Source organism: Megascapheus bottae, chromosome 2 (assembly GCF_031878675.1).
Source record: "Megascapheus bottae isolate mThoBot1 chromosome 2, mThoBot2.hap1, whole genome shotgun sequence".
NCBI lineage: Eukaryota > Metazoa > Chordata > Mammalia > Rodentia > Geomyidae > Megascapheus > Megascapheus bottae.
Window position 1 is genome coordinate 82,474,661 of NC_143510.1, and position 15,258 is coordinate 82,489,918.

The 15,258-nt window shown below is 43.5% G+C and overlaps 1 protein-coding gene across 2 annotated transcripts in view; it reads left to right on the top strand.

Annotated features, from left to right (window-relative positions):
• Positions 1–15,258, top strand: part of Chpt1 (choline phosphotransferase 1) — a 24,572-nt gene continuing 9,314 nt past the window's right edge. Inside the window, exons 1-4 of one of the 2 annotated variants that reach the window (XM_090328501.1) lie at positions 1–382; positions 10,388–10,535; positions 10,821–10,962; positions 13,624–13,708. In XM_090328501.1, coding sequence (XP_090184627.1) covers positions 104–382; positions 10,388–10,535; positions 10,821–10,962; positions 13,624–13,708 — 654 coding nt within the window. In that variant the 5' untranslated portion in view covers positions 1–103. The remainder of the gene's footprint in view (positions 383–10,387; positions 10,536–10,820; positions 10,963–13,623; positions 13,709–15,258) is intronic. The other variant, XR_016534616.1, reaches the window with a different exon arrangement.

Consider the following 15,258-nt stretch of genomic DNA (forward strand, 5'->3'; position numbering starts at 1 on the left):
CCCGACCGGCGAGTGTCACCGGCCGGTCGGCGCAGGCCCGCGGCGCGCGCGCCTCCTTCCAGCTCTCCCCGCCCCCCCGGCGCGGGCCGGCCCGCAGGCGGCCATGGCGGCGGGCGCGGGGACCTCGGGCCGGCGGGAGCCGCGCTGGCTGAGGGCGCTGGGCGAGCCGCTGAGCGCCGCGCAGCTGCGGCGGCTGGAGGAGCACCGCTACTGCGCGGCGGGCGCCTCGCTGCTGGAGCCGCCGCTGCAGCTCTACTGGACCTGGCTGCTCCAGTGGATCCCGCTGTGGATGGCGCCCAACACCATCACCCTGATCGGCCTCGCCGTCAACATGGTCACCACGCTGCTGCTCGTCTCCTACTGCCCCACCGTCACCGAGGAGGTACGACCCGCCCGGGACACCCGGGACCACCCCGGCTCCCGGCCTGGCCAGGGGCGCTGGAGAGGGGAGGGGCGGCCGGGCTCCTTCGGGAGGCGGGGGACACCGAGACGGGGACACCCCGAGCCTCCTCCCAGGCTGCCCGGAGGGCCGTCCCGGCCTCCACTCCAGTCCTCTGGCTGCCCCGAGCCTCCCCCAGGCCGCGGAGGGGCTGTCAAGGTCACTGTCCTTGTCCCCTGCCCTCCCACAGCGTCCCGGGGGAGGCATGTCTGTTTGGTCCCTGCCTCTGTGCCGCGACCCTGAGTGATGGACTAGCCAGCCCGGTATTTTGCACATTGGAGGCTGAACACACACACACACACACACACACACACACACACACACACACACACACACACACACATCTCCATCCAGCCTGGCTAATCGTCTGTTCCTCAAAGGTTCTGTTAGTGATTTTGAAATTACTGGTAGCAAAGATAAGTTGCTTTTAAAAGGAGGTCACTTCCTCCTTGCTTCTTAACTTTTTCACACACACACACACACAGAACAAGCCCCAGTAGCTGACACCTATAACCCTAGCTACTCTAGAGGCTGAGATCTGAGGACTGCAGTTCAAACCCACCCAGGAAAGTGCAGGAGATTTTTTTTTTTTGGTGGGGTGGAGGAGAGGAAGGCTAGCCATGAATGCCATCCCTGAGGTCTTTTGCCCAAAGTTGACACTCTAGCACTTTTGAATCACAGCACTACTTTCTGCTTTCTGGTGGTTAACTTTCCTGCCCCAGCTGGCTTTGAACCATGATTCTCAGATCTCAGCCTCCAGAGTAGCTAGAATTACAGGCTTGAGCCACCAAAAAGCCAGAAGTTTGTGCCATGGTTCAAGTGGTACAGTGCCAAAAGTAATCAAAAAGCTAAAGGCTAGTGCCCAGGCCCTGAGTTCAAGCCCCAAGTACTGGAACACAGGAAAAAAGGACCAATCTAGATCAGTAAGGCTTATCATTGACACCCAAGGATTGTAAAAGCTAACTAATTTTATTAGTAATAATTATATTTGACCTATGTTCAAAGTAAGGAGAGAAATAATGTCATATGGAATAAGGAGAATTTTTAATCAGAAGCATTCCTGGGTATTGAGCATTGGAGGAGATGCCCTGTAGAATGAGAGTTGGTGGGATACATACTACATGTTGTATCCCTTACATTGCTTTCTTTTCTGTGCCCTCTAAGTAATGAAGTCTCTATCAACACGTAAGAGTACAGGTTTGCAGGAGGCTAAAGAGATTAAGGTTGGATTCCAGGAGTAAAATAGGAATACTTCACACTCAACATTCATGCAATAACTTTAATTATCTATCTCTAATCTATCTGTGTATCTGTCTATCTATCCATCTATCTGTTTTGTCCATTGTGGGGATTGAACTCAAGGTCTAGGCACTTTTGCACTCAAGGCTTGAGCTGTACCACTTCTGGTTTTCTGGAGGTAAACTGGAGATGGATGAGTATCATGGACTTTCCTGCTGAGGCTGGCTTCAAACCACTAACCTCATATCTCAGCCTCTTTGAGTAGCTAGGACTTACAGCTTAGACAATTTTTAAATATCTTGCTCATTGATGATAGTACTTCATCATCATCATCACCACCATTATTATTGCTATTATTCTGTACAAAGGTGAATTACAACTCTGTAAGTCAGGTTATGAGTACAATGATTCTTGGTCAACAGATGAGAAGTTTATTTTCTTTCTCAGCAGATATTGCATTGGTATTTACTTCCATATTGTTTGTAAAAATAAATAAAAGGTGTTGTAGTTTGGGAGGTTCTGCTGCCTGTTTCCAGAATTCCCAGAAGCAGGGGGTGCCAAAATGAAAAGGTGGCTGAATTGGAAGAAGGGAACTTGGCTTCTCCTCTATGTCTGTCACAGCATACCTACTGGATCTGTTTCTTATGTCGAAAATAGAAAATAAATGCCTGCCAGCCAATTTTACCAGGAGCCTGTGAGGACCAAATGACACAAGCAGATAAATGCAGAATTTGCTTAGTGAATTAAGACTCTTCATCAGTGTATTAAAGTGTACTGCTTGTTTGCTAAAAGTTCAGCAATGACATAAAAGATCATAGCAGTTCCCAGCTCTTTTGCCTTAAGGTAACAGAACTAGTAAATAACTAATCCAAGTAGATGTGCCAATCTAAGTTTCTCCAAATTCAAGCTCATATTCTTTTTGTTATCTGTTTCCATGTCCTCATTTGCAGTTGCTCTTTTCTCTTTGTGGTGTGCAGGAAGAACACTTGAGTTTTTGTATGATGCAATGATACAAAGGACTTGTGCATTCACTCTTGTATCTGTCCATATGTTCCATAGCAACCCAGCGAAGCTGGCAAGACCTCCTTCCTAGAATGACCTTCCCACTTTTTGGTGTATTTCTGAGTCTCCATCCACCCAGAAGAAACAGTCATATTTCACACCCTCCCACCCTTCCTCCCTCCCTCTTCCTCCTTTTTCCTTCCATTTCTTCCCTCCCCCTTCTTTCCTTCCTCCTCCCTCCCTTTCCACCTTCCCCTTTCTCCTCTCCCTTTCATTTTCCCCACCTTCTCCTTCCCCACTCCCTCTCTCCTTTCTCCTCCCTTGGTCCTCCCCTCTCTCCCTCTTCCTCCCCTCCTTCTCACTTTCTGTCCCTTCTTCCTTTCTTTTATTATTTCTATTTTTTTGGTGATACTGTAGTCTTTGGTAGTACTACAGTTTGAACTCAGGTCCTGGTAAAAATAGACACTCTCCTACTTGAGCTATACCCTAGTTCCCCTCCATCCCCCCTTTTATGTTGTAATTATTTTTCAGAGCAGGTCTTGCATTTTTGCTAGGGCTGGCCTCAGACCACAATCCTACCTATGTCTCTTATCTAGCTGTGATCGGGCACCGTGCCTGGCTTATTGGGTGAGATGGGGATTTCATTCACTCTTTGCCTGGGCTGGCCTAGAATGCATTCCTCCTAATCTTCACTTCCCAAGTAGCTGGAATTATAGATAAGAACCACTGGGCCCAGACTAGCAGAAATGTATTTTCTCATAAGAGAAAGTTGAAGCCCAGAGAGATTAAGTGACTTTAACCTGGCCTGAAACTTAAGACTTCTTAGTACATTTTCAGATTTGACAGTGTTAATTTCTAGGACATAACTAGGGATAAAGGGAGACTAATAAAAGTAGTTTTCATTAAGTTTGATTTTTCCCCCCAGTCCTGGGGCTTGAACTCAGGGCCTCAGCACTTGGACTTTCTTAAGGGTAATGCTCTACCCCTTGAGCCATAGCACTACTTCTGGCTTTTTCTATGTATGTGGTACCGAGGAATTGAACCTGGGTCTTCATGCATGCTAGGCAAGCACTCTATCACTAGGCTAAACTCCTGGCCTCTAAGTCTGAAATATTTTTTAAATATTTTTAAATAGAAGCTTCACGCTAGCCAGATCAAAACACTTATCTATCACAAAGATTTCTGTGTTTCTTCCTCTCTCATTTTTCCTTTCTCTTTTCTCCTGCTCTACTTGTTAAGTTACCTACCTTCCTATTTTCTTTTCTTTTCTTTTCGTGTGTGTGTGTGTCCTGGCAATAGAGCTTGATCTCAGGTACTTGTATTCTTGCTGACTTTTTTATTCAAGGTGAACTTGACCACTTGAGCCATACCTCCACCTCTGGCATTTTGTTGCTTTCTTGGAGATGTATCTCTTGGATTTATTTGTCTTTCCCATATCTGTGACTTCAAACCACAGATATGAGTCTCTTGAGTAGGTAGGTGAGCCACCTGTACCAAGCTTATCTTTTAGTACCCAGTTTGAACCACCAATTCACCACCTTTTCTAATGTGTCTTCTTTCTCCCAAGTTAAAGCAACCACTTGTTGATTTGTTGGTTATAATAACAATAACAACTAATATTTACAGAAAGGATTACATGGTATTGTTTTAGCTGCTTTTGTTCTATTATTTCATTGAATCCTCTCATCAACCTTATAAATGAGGTAGTATTAATTGGCCCCTCTCCCTACCTTGTGTATGTACCAGTCCTGGAACTTGAACTCAGGGCCTGTGGGCTGTCCCTGAGCCTTTTTGTTTTTGTTTTTGCTTTTTTTCCCTCAAGGCTAGTGTTCTACCACTTGAGCCACAGCTCCACATCTGGCTTTTTTTTTGGGGGGGGGGGGGCTTAACTGGAGACAAGAGTCTCACGGACTTCCCTGCCCAGGCTGGTTGAACTGCCATCCTCAGATGTCAGTCACATGAGATCACAGGCTTAAGCCGTGGGTACCCCCTGTAACTTCTCCTTTTCATATCACTTATCTGTGTTCTTTCTGGGCAGGAGAGCCTACTAAATTTCAAGTTGAGACAGCAGTTGTTCATTGCATAATCTTCATACCTAATGCAGTACTTTGCATCAATCAACTTGCAAGCAAGTTCTTGAATTCTTGGTATTTGTTAAATTATTGACTATGTGAATAAATAGTGACACAGTGTAATGTGGAGAGATGTTATTTCAGTTCTTACTGGGTTTTGCTGTTCTTAGATTAAATACTTATTGGTTGTTTGGCCTAGCTAATTTTAATTCAAGTAAGCAGATATTGGGCAAATGAAGAAAATAGGAAGTAAGCTGTCTCCTCCCCTTTATTAAGGCAAAAGTCTTGAAATGTTTTAAATAAAATGGTAATTACACTGGTCAACATCAAGAATCGGAGGGGCTGGGAATGTGGCGTAGTGGTAGAGTGCTCGCCTGGCATGCATGAAGCCCTGAGTTGGATTGTTTAGTGCCACATGAACAGAAAAAGCCAGGAAGTGGCGCTGTGTCTCAAGTGATAGAGTGCTAGCCCTGAACAAAAGAAACTCAAGGACAGTGCCCAGGCCCTGAGGTCAAGCCCCAAAACTGGCCAAAAAAAAAAAAAAAGAATTCAAACAACTGCTGACCAGGATGGGGAAAGGAAACCCTATTGTTGCACTGTGGTGGGAACAGAAACTAGTTACAACCACTCTGGATGGCGGTTTGAAGGTTCTTCAAAAAGCAAATGGCCTTCCCTATGACCCCACCATACCACTCTTGAGCGTCCACATTACAAGTGTGACTATAGTGAAGGCACTTGTGCACTCATCCTAATAACTGAGTTATGGAAACAGCCCAGATGCCCTACAAGAAACCAATGGAAGCTGGGCACAGTGGCTCACACCTGTAATCCTAGCTACTCAAGAGGCTGAGATCTGAGGATCAAGGTTCAAAGCCAGCTCGGGCACAAAAGGACCTGAGACTCTTATCTCCAATTTATGTCTAGAAAACAGGAAGTGGGGCTTGGCTCAAGGGTAGGGTAGTAGCCTTGAGCTGAAGACCTCTGGGACAGCTCCAGGCCCAGAGTTCAAGCCCCATAACCCACAAAAAATAAATAAATAAAAAAGAGAGAGACAGAGACCAATGGATCGAGAAATTTTCATATCTATACACAATGGAATTTTATTCATCCGCTAGAAAGAATAAGATTATATCATTTGCAGGGAAATAAACTGACCTGGAACAAGCTGTGTTAAATGAGGCTAGTCAAGCTCACAGAGACAACTGGCATATATTTTCTCTGGACATGATAACCTATATAGGACTCCAGGCATTCACACACATAAACTAAAGGAGCAACCCAAAGCTGTAACTTTTCTGAACATATACTGTTTACCAAAACAAATTCCAGGAAATGGAAATGTGGGGATTTGGTGTGGTTGTTGTTGTTGTTGGTGGTGGTTGTTTTTGCTATTAGGATTTTTTTAGGAGGATAAAGGGAAAGAAGAGAGGGCCCAGAAGTTTGGCCTAGAGTTACAATGCTTACCTAGCATGCATGAAGACCCAGGTTCAGTTCCTCATTACCACATACATAGAAAAAGCTGGAAGTGGTGCCAAAGCTCAAGTGGTAGAGTTCTAGCTTTGAGAAAGCCCAAAGACAGTGCTCAGGCCCTGAGCTCAGTCTCCAGAACTCGCAAAAAGAGAAGAAGAGTGAACAAATGCAATTACTCAGTATAGTATGGTATGGTATATAGTATACACTGTGTGGAATGGTATTCAGTATACACTATGTGGAATTCAATATACACTATATAGAAAATGATATTCAGTATACACTATGTGGAAAATGAACTCTAATTTTTGGGCAGGGGATAACATTTTGGGAAGGGGTAACATTGTCAAAAAAAATGTACTCAGTACCTACCTGACTTAATTACCCCTCTTTAAAACACTTTATTAGTAACAATACAATTATATTTAAAATAAATAAAATATAACCTGCTGACTTCCAGAAAATGAAAGTTCTAGAAGCAGGCTTCAACATTTAAGGAGGCTCTTGATGTGAGCAAAAGAAATTCTGCCACTGAGGTGCTTCCTGGCCTCAACCTACCTCTGGAGAAACTCTTCAGATAATGTGGGATGAGACTTCCATCTCCTGTTGCTGCATGAAACTTTAGTCCTAAGGCATAAGCTATTTCTCCTAATTTAATATTCTGAGCAAATGTTGATAAAACATAACGTTCTGATGTCAGCACTGGTAGCTCACACCTGTAATCCTAACTACTCAGAAGGCCGAAGTCTGAGGATCTTGGTTCAAAGCCAGCCTGGGCGTGAAAGTTCATGAGACTCTTATCTCCAATTAACCACCAGAAAACTGGTGTGCAGTGGCTCAGTGTGGTAGTAGAGCAATAATAACCTTGAGCTGAAGAGCTCAGGGACAGTGCCCAGGCCCAGAGTTCAACTCCTACGACCAATAAATAAATGAATAAATACTTAAAATTATATTACATTCTGATTTATAAGAAAAATAATTAATTGTATTCCTACAACACTGACCTAGGGCAGAAGGATTCAGACACCTGGGTTTTGTGCAGCTGAAGAACAGAATGGATGGTTAGAGCACCTAAGGCAATCCCTGTTGAGAGCAGCTTTGGGCCACAACCTTCACTCTCCTGTTCCCCACAGCCCCGGTCCAGCAAGAGCTCCTCAAGAAAGTACTAAGGAAGGAAGACAACCTAGAACTAGTCATAGGAAAAATAGGAAGGAAGCCATCCTTCAAAATAGGACTCCTCAGATCACGACGAGGCAGCCCGCTGGTCCTAGAGTGCTGGTTTAACTCTGTTCACAAGTGACATCTGATTTTCTTTGCCCAGCTCACAACCTGCTGTCTCTCCTAAAAAAAAAAGAAAAGAAACGAGTGTGGTCATCTCAGTGCTGGCCTAAACTGCTCTGAGGCGGAAGATCTAGAGTGTAACTAGTGAGCCTTTAGGCCTTCCTGTTTGGCTTGATCTTCCCTTTCCTGCTCTGGACCTCGGCCAGGTCGTGATTGGGCGCGAACCCACCTCTGCAAACAAGGAAGTGCCCTGTCACAGGCGCCCAGCATATCACAGACACTTTTATGTAAGTCTGAGGGACAACAGCACCCGGACCATTTCTACTTTGCAGAGCCAGGTTAGCAAGGTACTAGAAATACCAGGAGTACTCTTAAAGATAACATTTCGCCAGACTAGGTTCAAAGTCCTCCTTCAGCAGTGTCCCTGGGTCTTTAATATAGACAATAATTCTTTTTTTTTTTTTTTAATGCGTTGTGGAGCTTGGATTCTGGGCCTGGGATCTGTCCCTGAGCTCTTCAAGGTCAAGGCTAGCACTCTACCATTTGAGCCCGAGCACCATTTCTGGTTTTTTGGTGATTAATTGGAGGTAAGAGTCTTACAGACTCGTGCCCAGGCTAGCCTTAAACCGGGATCCTCCAGATCTCAGCCTCCTGAGTAGCTAGGATTGCAGGCATGAGCCACTGGCACCCGGGTTATACAATTCTTGTAGTCAGAAATTTTAAGAATCACCACTTCCAACTCTGAAGTATTTGAATATAACTTTGCTTTTCTATGTAAAGAAGTGTCTTTTTTTATAGTAGATAAGAACATGCTTGTTAACAGAACATTTAGCAGTCTTTCAAAAATATTCTAGGTGAATTATGTTTTGGTTTGATTTTCCTTTTTGTACTCTTGGCTCTGCTTTTGGCCTGCCTTGCAAAGTTTCCAGGTAAGCCTTTGAAAATGTGGTGAAGAAGTAAGTGTGATATTTCACCATTTATGTTCATAACTTGAGTTCCTTCTGTTCTTATGTCACTCCTAATTTATATTACCTTTGTTTAAAATAAAAGAGACTTGTGTCCTTTTAAGCAATTAGTAGTGCTTTCAGTAGTACTGAGCCTATAATATTAAACATGTTGAAATTTTTATAAGGTTTTTATTCAAAGCAAACTTCTGTTTACTTAATTACACACTTATAATCTTAGCCACAAGTTACAGGCCAGCCTGGGTACACAGTGAGACCTGATCTCAGAAAATCAAAATAAGAAAATTGAGGCTCTAACTTCAATGGATTAGCCCACTGATGAATTCCTAGCTAGCTGGAGGATGAGAGGGGGGCCAGCTTGGAGGAAGTAGGTCTCCAGGAGGAGAGGGGCTGGCTTTGAAGGGTCTATCTTGTTCCTGGACTATTTCTCCCCTACCCAGTGCCTCCTGGCCACCAATAAGTGAGCCACTTTGTAGAGATTTCCATTGACTCTTCCATTTTTCTATAATTTTCATGTTTCCCTTTACCTTCTTGAGCATGAAGAGCATATTTTTAATACCTGCATTACCAGCTCTGTCTGCTCTATTATTTCTGACATTGCTGGATCTGATTGTTTCGGAAGTTATATTCTCCTGTTTGGGCTGCCTGTAAAAACCTTTAGAGGGACACTGAGATCACTCTAAAGGCAGTGTACTTCTGAGATCTCTGCCCAATGCCCTGGATATTATGAAGTCTTTCTTCTCTGCCTAGTGGGAACGTGAACTCTTCCCACGCACGCACAGTTTGACCTGGCCTTGACGTTAGCATGTTTGTCTCATTCAGACATAGATCAGCTCTCAGCCAAAGCTTCCGAAGTACCCTTCTGTGCCTGTCACAAACCCCGTGGGTCTGAGGAGTTCACAAATCATACCTCTTCTGACCGTCCTTGCCCCTCAACACAGACCGCTCACCACTCTGGGTTTGGGTCCCCTCCCACACCAGGGCCTGGCAACTGCAGTAAACTGGGGCAGCCATGTGCTTCCGGAGCTTATCCCTTCTCCTGGGGTCACAGGCTGCTGGCCAGGTCTTAGAACTGTGGTTGCTAAAACTCTATATAAGGTATTATATAATACTTTATGTAACTGTGGTTGTATAAGGTGAATGAGTAATTTTAGACTCCTGGTGCTGATAGATCACGGTTATAATCCTAGTTACTCAAGAGGCTGAGGTGTGAGGGTGATGGGTTCAGCGCTGTCCCGGGCAGGAAAGGCCCTGAGGCTCTTATCTTCAACTGACCACCAGAAAACTAGAAGTGGAGCTGAGATTCAAAGTGGTAAAGCACTAGCCTTGAGCACAAAAGCTCAGGAACAATGTCCAATGACTAACAAAAACAAACAACGAACATTGGCCATATCTCAAGCAAAGTTGTCCTGAGAAAGTTCAAATCTGAGCCATGTCCAAGTGTGTAATAGTAAAAGAGCCAAGACTCTATGTGTGTTACCCCAACTACTCAGGAAGCTGAGATCCGAGGATAATGGTTCAAAGCCAACCCAGGCAGACACATGTGTGAGACTCTTATCTCCACTTAACCAGCAAAAAGTCAGAACTGGAGGTAAGGCTCAACATGGTAGAGAGCCAGCCTCCAGCAAAAAAAGCTAATGAACCATGAACTAGGAATGAAAATGAGAGTCCCAAGCCTGCTGGACGGTCTCACTCTGCTTCTCCCTGCTCAGCCTTAGCAGCTGGTGACTTAGAGCAGTTCCTGTGATGTCTCAATGTTCCTCTGAAGGAGGAGGGTTATGAATGGTCTTTGTAGTACACTGTTGTGATACAAAACATAAACACAAGAAAGTGTGTCCATTGGCTTAGGTTGGGCAATTTTGAGGGGCCCGCTAGCCTACTGTCACTTAACCATAGTTGTTATCTGCGTTTCCTCTTAGGCACCATACTGGACATACCTTTTATGTGCTCTGGGACTCTTTGTCTACCAGTCTCTGGATGCTATTGATGGGAAGCAAGCCAGGAGAACAAACTCTTGTTCTCCCTTAGGGGAACTTTTCGACCACGGTTGTGACTCTCTCTCCACAGGTAACTTAGGGTTTTTGTTTTTATTTTTTGTTCCTGTAGTTTTCTTTTGCATGGATAACTTTAAACTGAAATAAAGGGAGCTGCTTGGCCAATTTTTTTTTTCGTAGACATAGAATTTGGGAGCAATTGTTCATAATGTATGTTTAAAAAAAGTTATTTTGTTAAGGGTTCCTTGTTTTAATGCCCGAACAATGCCCCCTAAAACTCTTGTTCTAAACAGCACAGGGCAGTTATGTCATTGATTATTTTTATATCTCAATGGTTCTTAAATTTTGTTTCTTTCAGTATTTATGGCAGTTGGAGCTTCAATTGCTGTTCGCTTAGGAACTCATCCTGACTGGTTGTTTTTTTGCTCTTTTATTGGGATGTTTATGTTTTATTGTGCTCATTGGCAGACTTACGTTTCAGGAGTGTTGAGGTTTGGAAAGTAAGTATGTTTTTATAAGTTGTACACTTATTCATTTTTCACAGTCTGTGTGAAAGGGGGAAATGGTTCTAATTTATCAGACTGTCTGTAAAGGCTACATCTTATTTAAGTCTTTTAGGTGTTCTGCATGGTATAGCTGCATTATTTGACAATCAGTATTTCTCTTCACTTCTTCAGTTTACTAGCCCAGGCTTACAAAAGATGAGAGAAAAGGGAAATGTGAAAGATTTGAATCTTATAGAAGAAAAAAAATGGATATAGGGTATTTAACAATGCCGTGTTTGATTCATATAATAATGTGACATGAAGTCCAAAGCCTTTTTTGGGGGTGGGGGGCCAAATCATATGTCTCCAAAGGGGACACGCCATTGACCACAGTGACCAACCATGGAGAGGCAGTGGTGAGACCACTGGTGGGATGAGGCGGCGCTCCCGCGCAGGCCCGAGCCCGGAGCTTAGACCCGGGGTTCCCGGTGCCCACTCAGGCCGGTCTCCCTGGCTCTGTGCGCCATCCACGAGGGAAACTCGAAGCCATGGATCCTCTAGCAGAGGGGAGCCTTTACACAGCGGTGGATTCTGACTGGCGGAATCATCGCATTTTCCTTGCACGTCCTGGGCACCGCTGAATTCGTGTAGGAGAGCCTCAAGCTGATTTCTTAAATACCTGGCAAGAGCCTCAGGATCAAACCCCAAGGTCAAGTTGAAGGGCACTCACGGCAGATTAAGATAGGACAGAACAGGAAAGCAGCCTTGAACCACCTAGTGCGTTTTTACTTTGTTAGACTTGCTATGGGAAAGTGGAGTAATAAAGACTATTCTGGAAAATTGTTATTATTCATGGATTTTTTTTGTTCCTTCATTTAAAAAAATCTTTCTGAAATGATTTAGTTTGTATTTCTGGCCTTACTGTAAAGTCTACACTTGGCTGCTTATCAGCTGAGAGCCTTGAATTGGAGGCAAAAGAAAGAGAGCTACTGGGGCATAGCTAGGGAAGAGCATTCCAGGACTAGAACCTGAGGGAAATGACCGAGTGGGTAAGTGTCCCAGGAGCGCAGTCTTAACTACTGAGTTGTCATTCTCCTCAGGGGTGCAGACATGTGAAGTAGGTAGACAGATGAAAATATGGAGTTCAGCCAGGCACTGGTGGCTCATGCCTGTAATCCTAGCTACTCTGGATGCTGAGATCTGAGGATCACGGATCAAAGCCAGCCCTAGCAGGAAAGTCTGTGAGACTCTCGTCTCCAATTAAGCACCAAAAAAGAACAAACAAACAAACAAAAAGCCAAAAGTGAAGCTGTGGCTCAAGTTGTAAAGCAATAGCTTTGAGCAAAACAACAACACAGAAAGCTCAGGGACAGTGCCTAGACCTTGAGTTCAAGCCCCAGGATCAACAAAATTTAAAATTAAAAAAAAATGGGAGCCCAAGAAAAATGATGTAAATTAGAGATAGGATTTAGAGGTCATTGGCATGTGGATAAAAGTATGTAGATAGGGGCCGGGAGTTTGGCCTAGTGGTAATAGTGCTTGCCTAGCATGCATAAAGACCCAGGCTAGATTCCTTGGTACCACATACATAGCAAAATGCCAGAAATGGTGCTGTGGCTCATGTGGTAGAATTCTAGCCTTGAGAAAGCCCAAGGTTAGTGCCCAGGCCCTGAGTTCCATCCCCACAATTGGCAAAAAAAAAAAAGTGTATATATATATATATATGTAGATTAAAAACTGCAGGTGGAATTCTGGATATGGAAGGAGAAGCAGTCTAGGAAAGACTGTAGAAGGAGCTCTAGTAAGATAAAAGAGGTTAGAGAGAACATAGAATAAATGAAAGCCTAGCAAAGCATTTCAAAGAAGGAATGATCCAGACTTAAGATATTATAAGGAAGTTATGTAAGATAATTACTAAAGTGTACTCCTTAGATCTGAAAAATTAAAAGTCACTTGTATAAGCAATGTCAGTGGAAGAATGGGGCTCACAGCCAGAACAACAGCAAGCCAAAGAAAGGAGGTAATTGGAAATATTCAGTTGTAATCAGCCACTTTCTATATTGAATAAGAAGTTTGGGCAGCTGCTGAGAAATGTACTTAGAGGTACTGATGTTATCTATTAAATTTTTTTTGAGAGAGAGACTTTAAAAAATTGTATGTATGTTTGTGGCAAAACATTTAATGTTTGTGGAAAGTTGTAGTGATTTGATGTTTAGTGTGACTATTTAATGTTATAATGACTTAGTACCTTCATAAGGAAAGCTATGAAAACTCTCCCAATGTTACCAATGAAATTGATCTAGGAGTTTTTAAGAATTTTCCCTAATGTGATTATGTATTATTGTGAAATTTCTTATTTCCAAGGGGCTAGAGAGGGTACCTAATAGGAGAGAACTTACAGGAGGGTGAATGAAGATGTGTGTGGTTGAAGTAGTTTATTTACTTGAATGAAAATGGAATGGAGACACCTTGGAACATTTTAAGAAGGGGGAGTGGGATAAGGGTGGGAGATAGAGGGGCAGGATTCTCAGTTCATAGTGTATACATGTGTGTAAATGTCACAGTGAAACCCCTTCTGGTGTGCTAATAAAAATGGAAACTTTGCAGAAAATAGAGGCTTCTGTATTTAGGGATTTTGTTTGCAAGCAGCTGACGTGTTTTTGTCCTTCCTCGTAGAGTGGATGTAACTGAGATTCAGGTAGCTTTAGTGATCGTCTTTGTGTTGTCTACATTCGGAGGAGCAGCGATATGGGACTATACGGTAAATGTGACTATTTACATTTCTGTCGAAAATATATTAAATATTTACATAGCGGAGATGGGATCCATGGGACACATTGTAAGCATGAATGAAAATGTCACAGTAACCTCCCTTGTATAACTGGTATATGCTAATAAAGACATTCTTTAAGAAAAATGAGCTCTCAAAAGAAAGAAAAATGAGCTATCAGGATGTGAAGGAATCTTAAACTCTTATTACTAATCTGAACTGGCCGTCTACTCTATGATTCCAATCATATGGAATTCTGGAAAAGGTAAAATCATGAAGCCAGTAAAAAGGTTAATGACTGCCAGCAGCTGGAGTAGAGGTGAGGGATAGGAGGGAAATCGGATGATTTTTAGGGCCATGAAGCTATTTTATATGCTAATACAGTATTAGATAGATGGCATTGTGTATTTATCCTGATACATAGACTGGACAACACCAGCACTGAACCTGAAGGTAAACTGTGAACTTTAGAGGTGATCACATGCCATGTGAACCCCAGATGTTGCAAGAGGGAAGGGGACAGGAGGTTTGAGGGGATGCTCATATCTAGTCGGTTTTGCCATGAGTTTAAAACTGTGCTGGAGAAACAAATTCTATTTTACAAGATACTGCAAGATTTCTCTCTGGCCCTTACTGTTTGTATTGCTGATGCTGTTTGTATGCATAGGCTCAGAAGGCCACTTGCAACATTCTTCAAAGTGTAGAGGTGTACCCCAGGACATTCACATGCCTCACTGTGTGGACATGTGATCTGTATGACATACTGGAGGGGTATCTGTGCCCCCCCCCGCAGTTAGGCATTTCTGGACTTTAAGTCAGGTGTAGTTGTTTTGAATTTGAGTCTTAAAATTGTTTCACTTTATCCAGCTGGTCTCCATGATGACATTCCGAATATCTGCAATTGCAGAATCCTTAGCTTTACTAATGTTGCTCTTGGCCCTTGCATTGTAAACATCATAATGATCATTTGTACAAAGGAGAATTGGAGTGGTCAAAAGGCCAGTGCTGAGGACTCAATATGGCCCTTATGACAGGAGGACATAGGGTGGGAGGAAGAATCAAAGATTTGACTCATTTTCCAAAACGAGGGGAGAATGAAAGGGACTTCCCCAATTCCTCCCCACCTTACCCCCCTCGGCCTGCCAGGAAACTCCCTCCCCTTCCTTTGTCGTCAGAGCAGTGCGCCAGAAGCCCACCGAGATGATAGATCAGTTCAAACAGCAAAGGTGTCAGTGGTTGCCCCAGCCATCAATCAACCATGTTGAATGGCCAGCCCAACCACATGGCTGGGGTCTATAAAAGTAGCCTGTAAGATTAGGTGGGGTCGCTCTCTCACTCACATCTTAGAGACGGCCCTGACCGGTCAGTATGATTCTCCATGCTAGGTGCAGAATAAAACTCTGTTTAACTTCCAAACAACAACAAAAAAATTGTTTCATTTATTTTGTGTGTGTGTGTGTGTGTATGTATGTTATCCTAGGAAGAAAATCTGCTTATTCTCACAAATAAGGGGGCTTTATTTGTTTATTTATTGCCAGTCC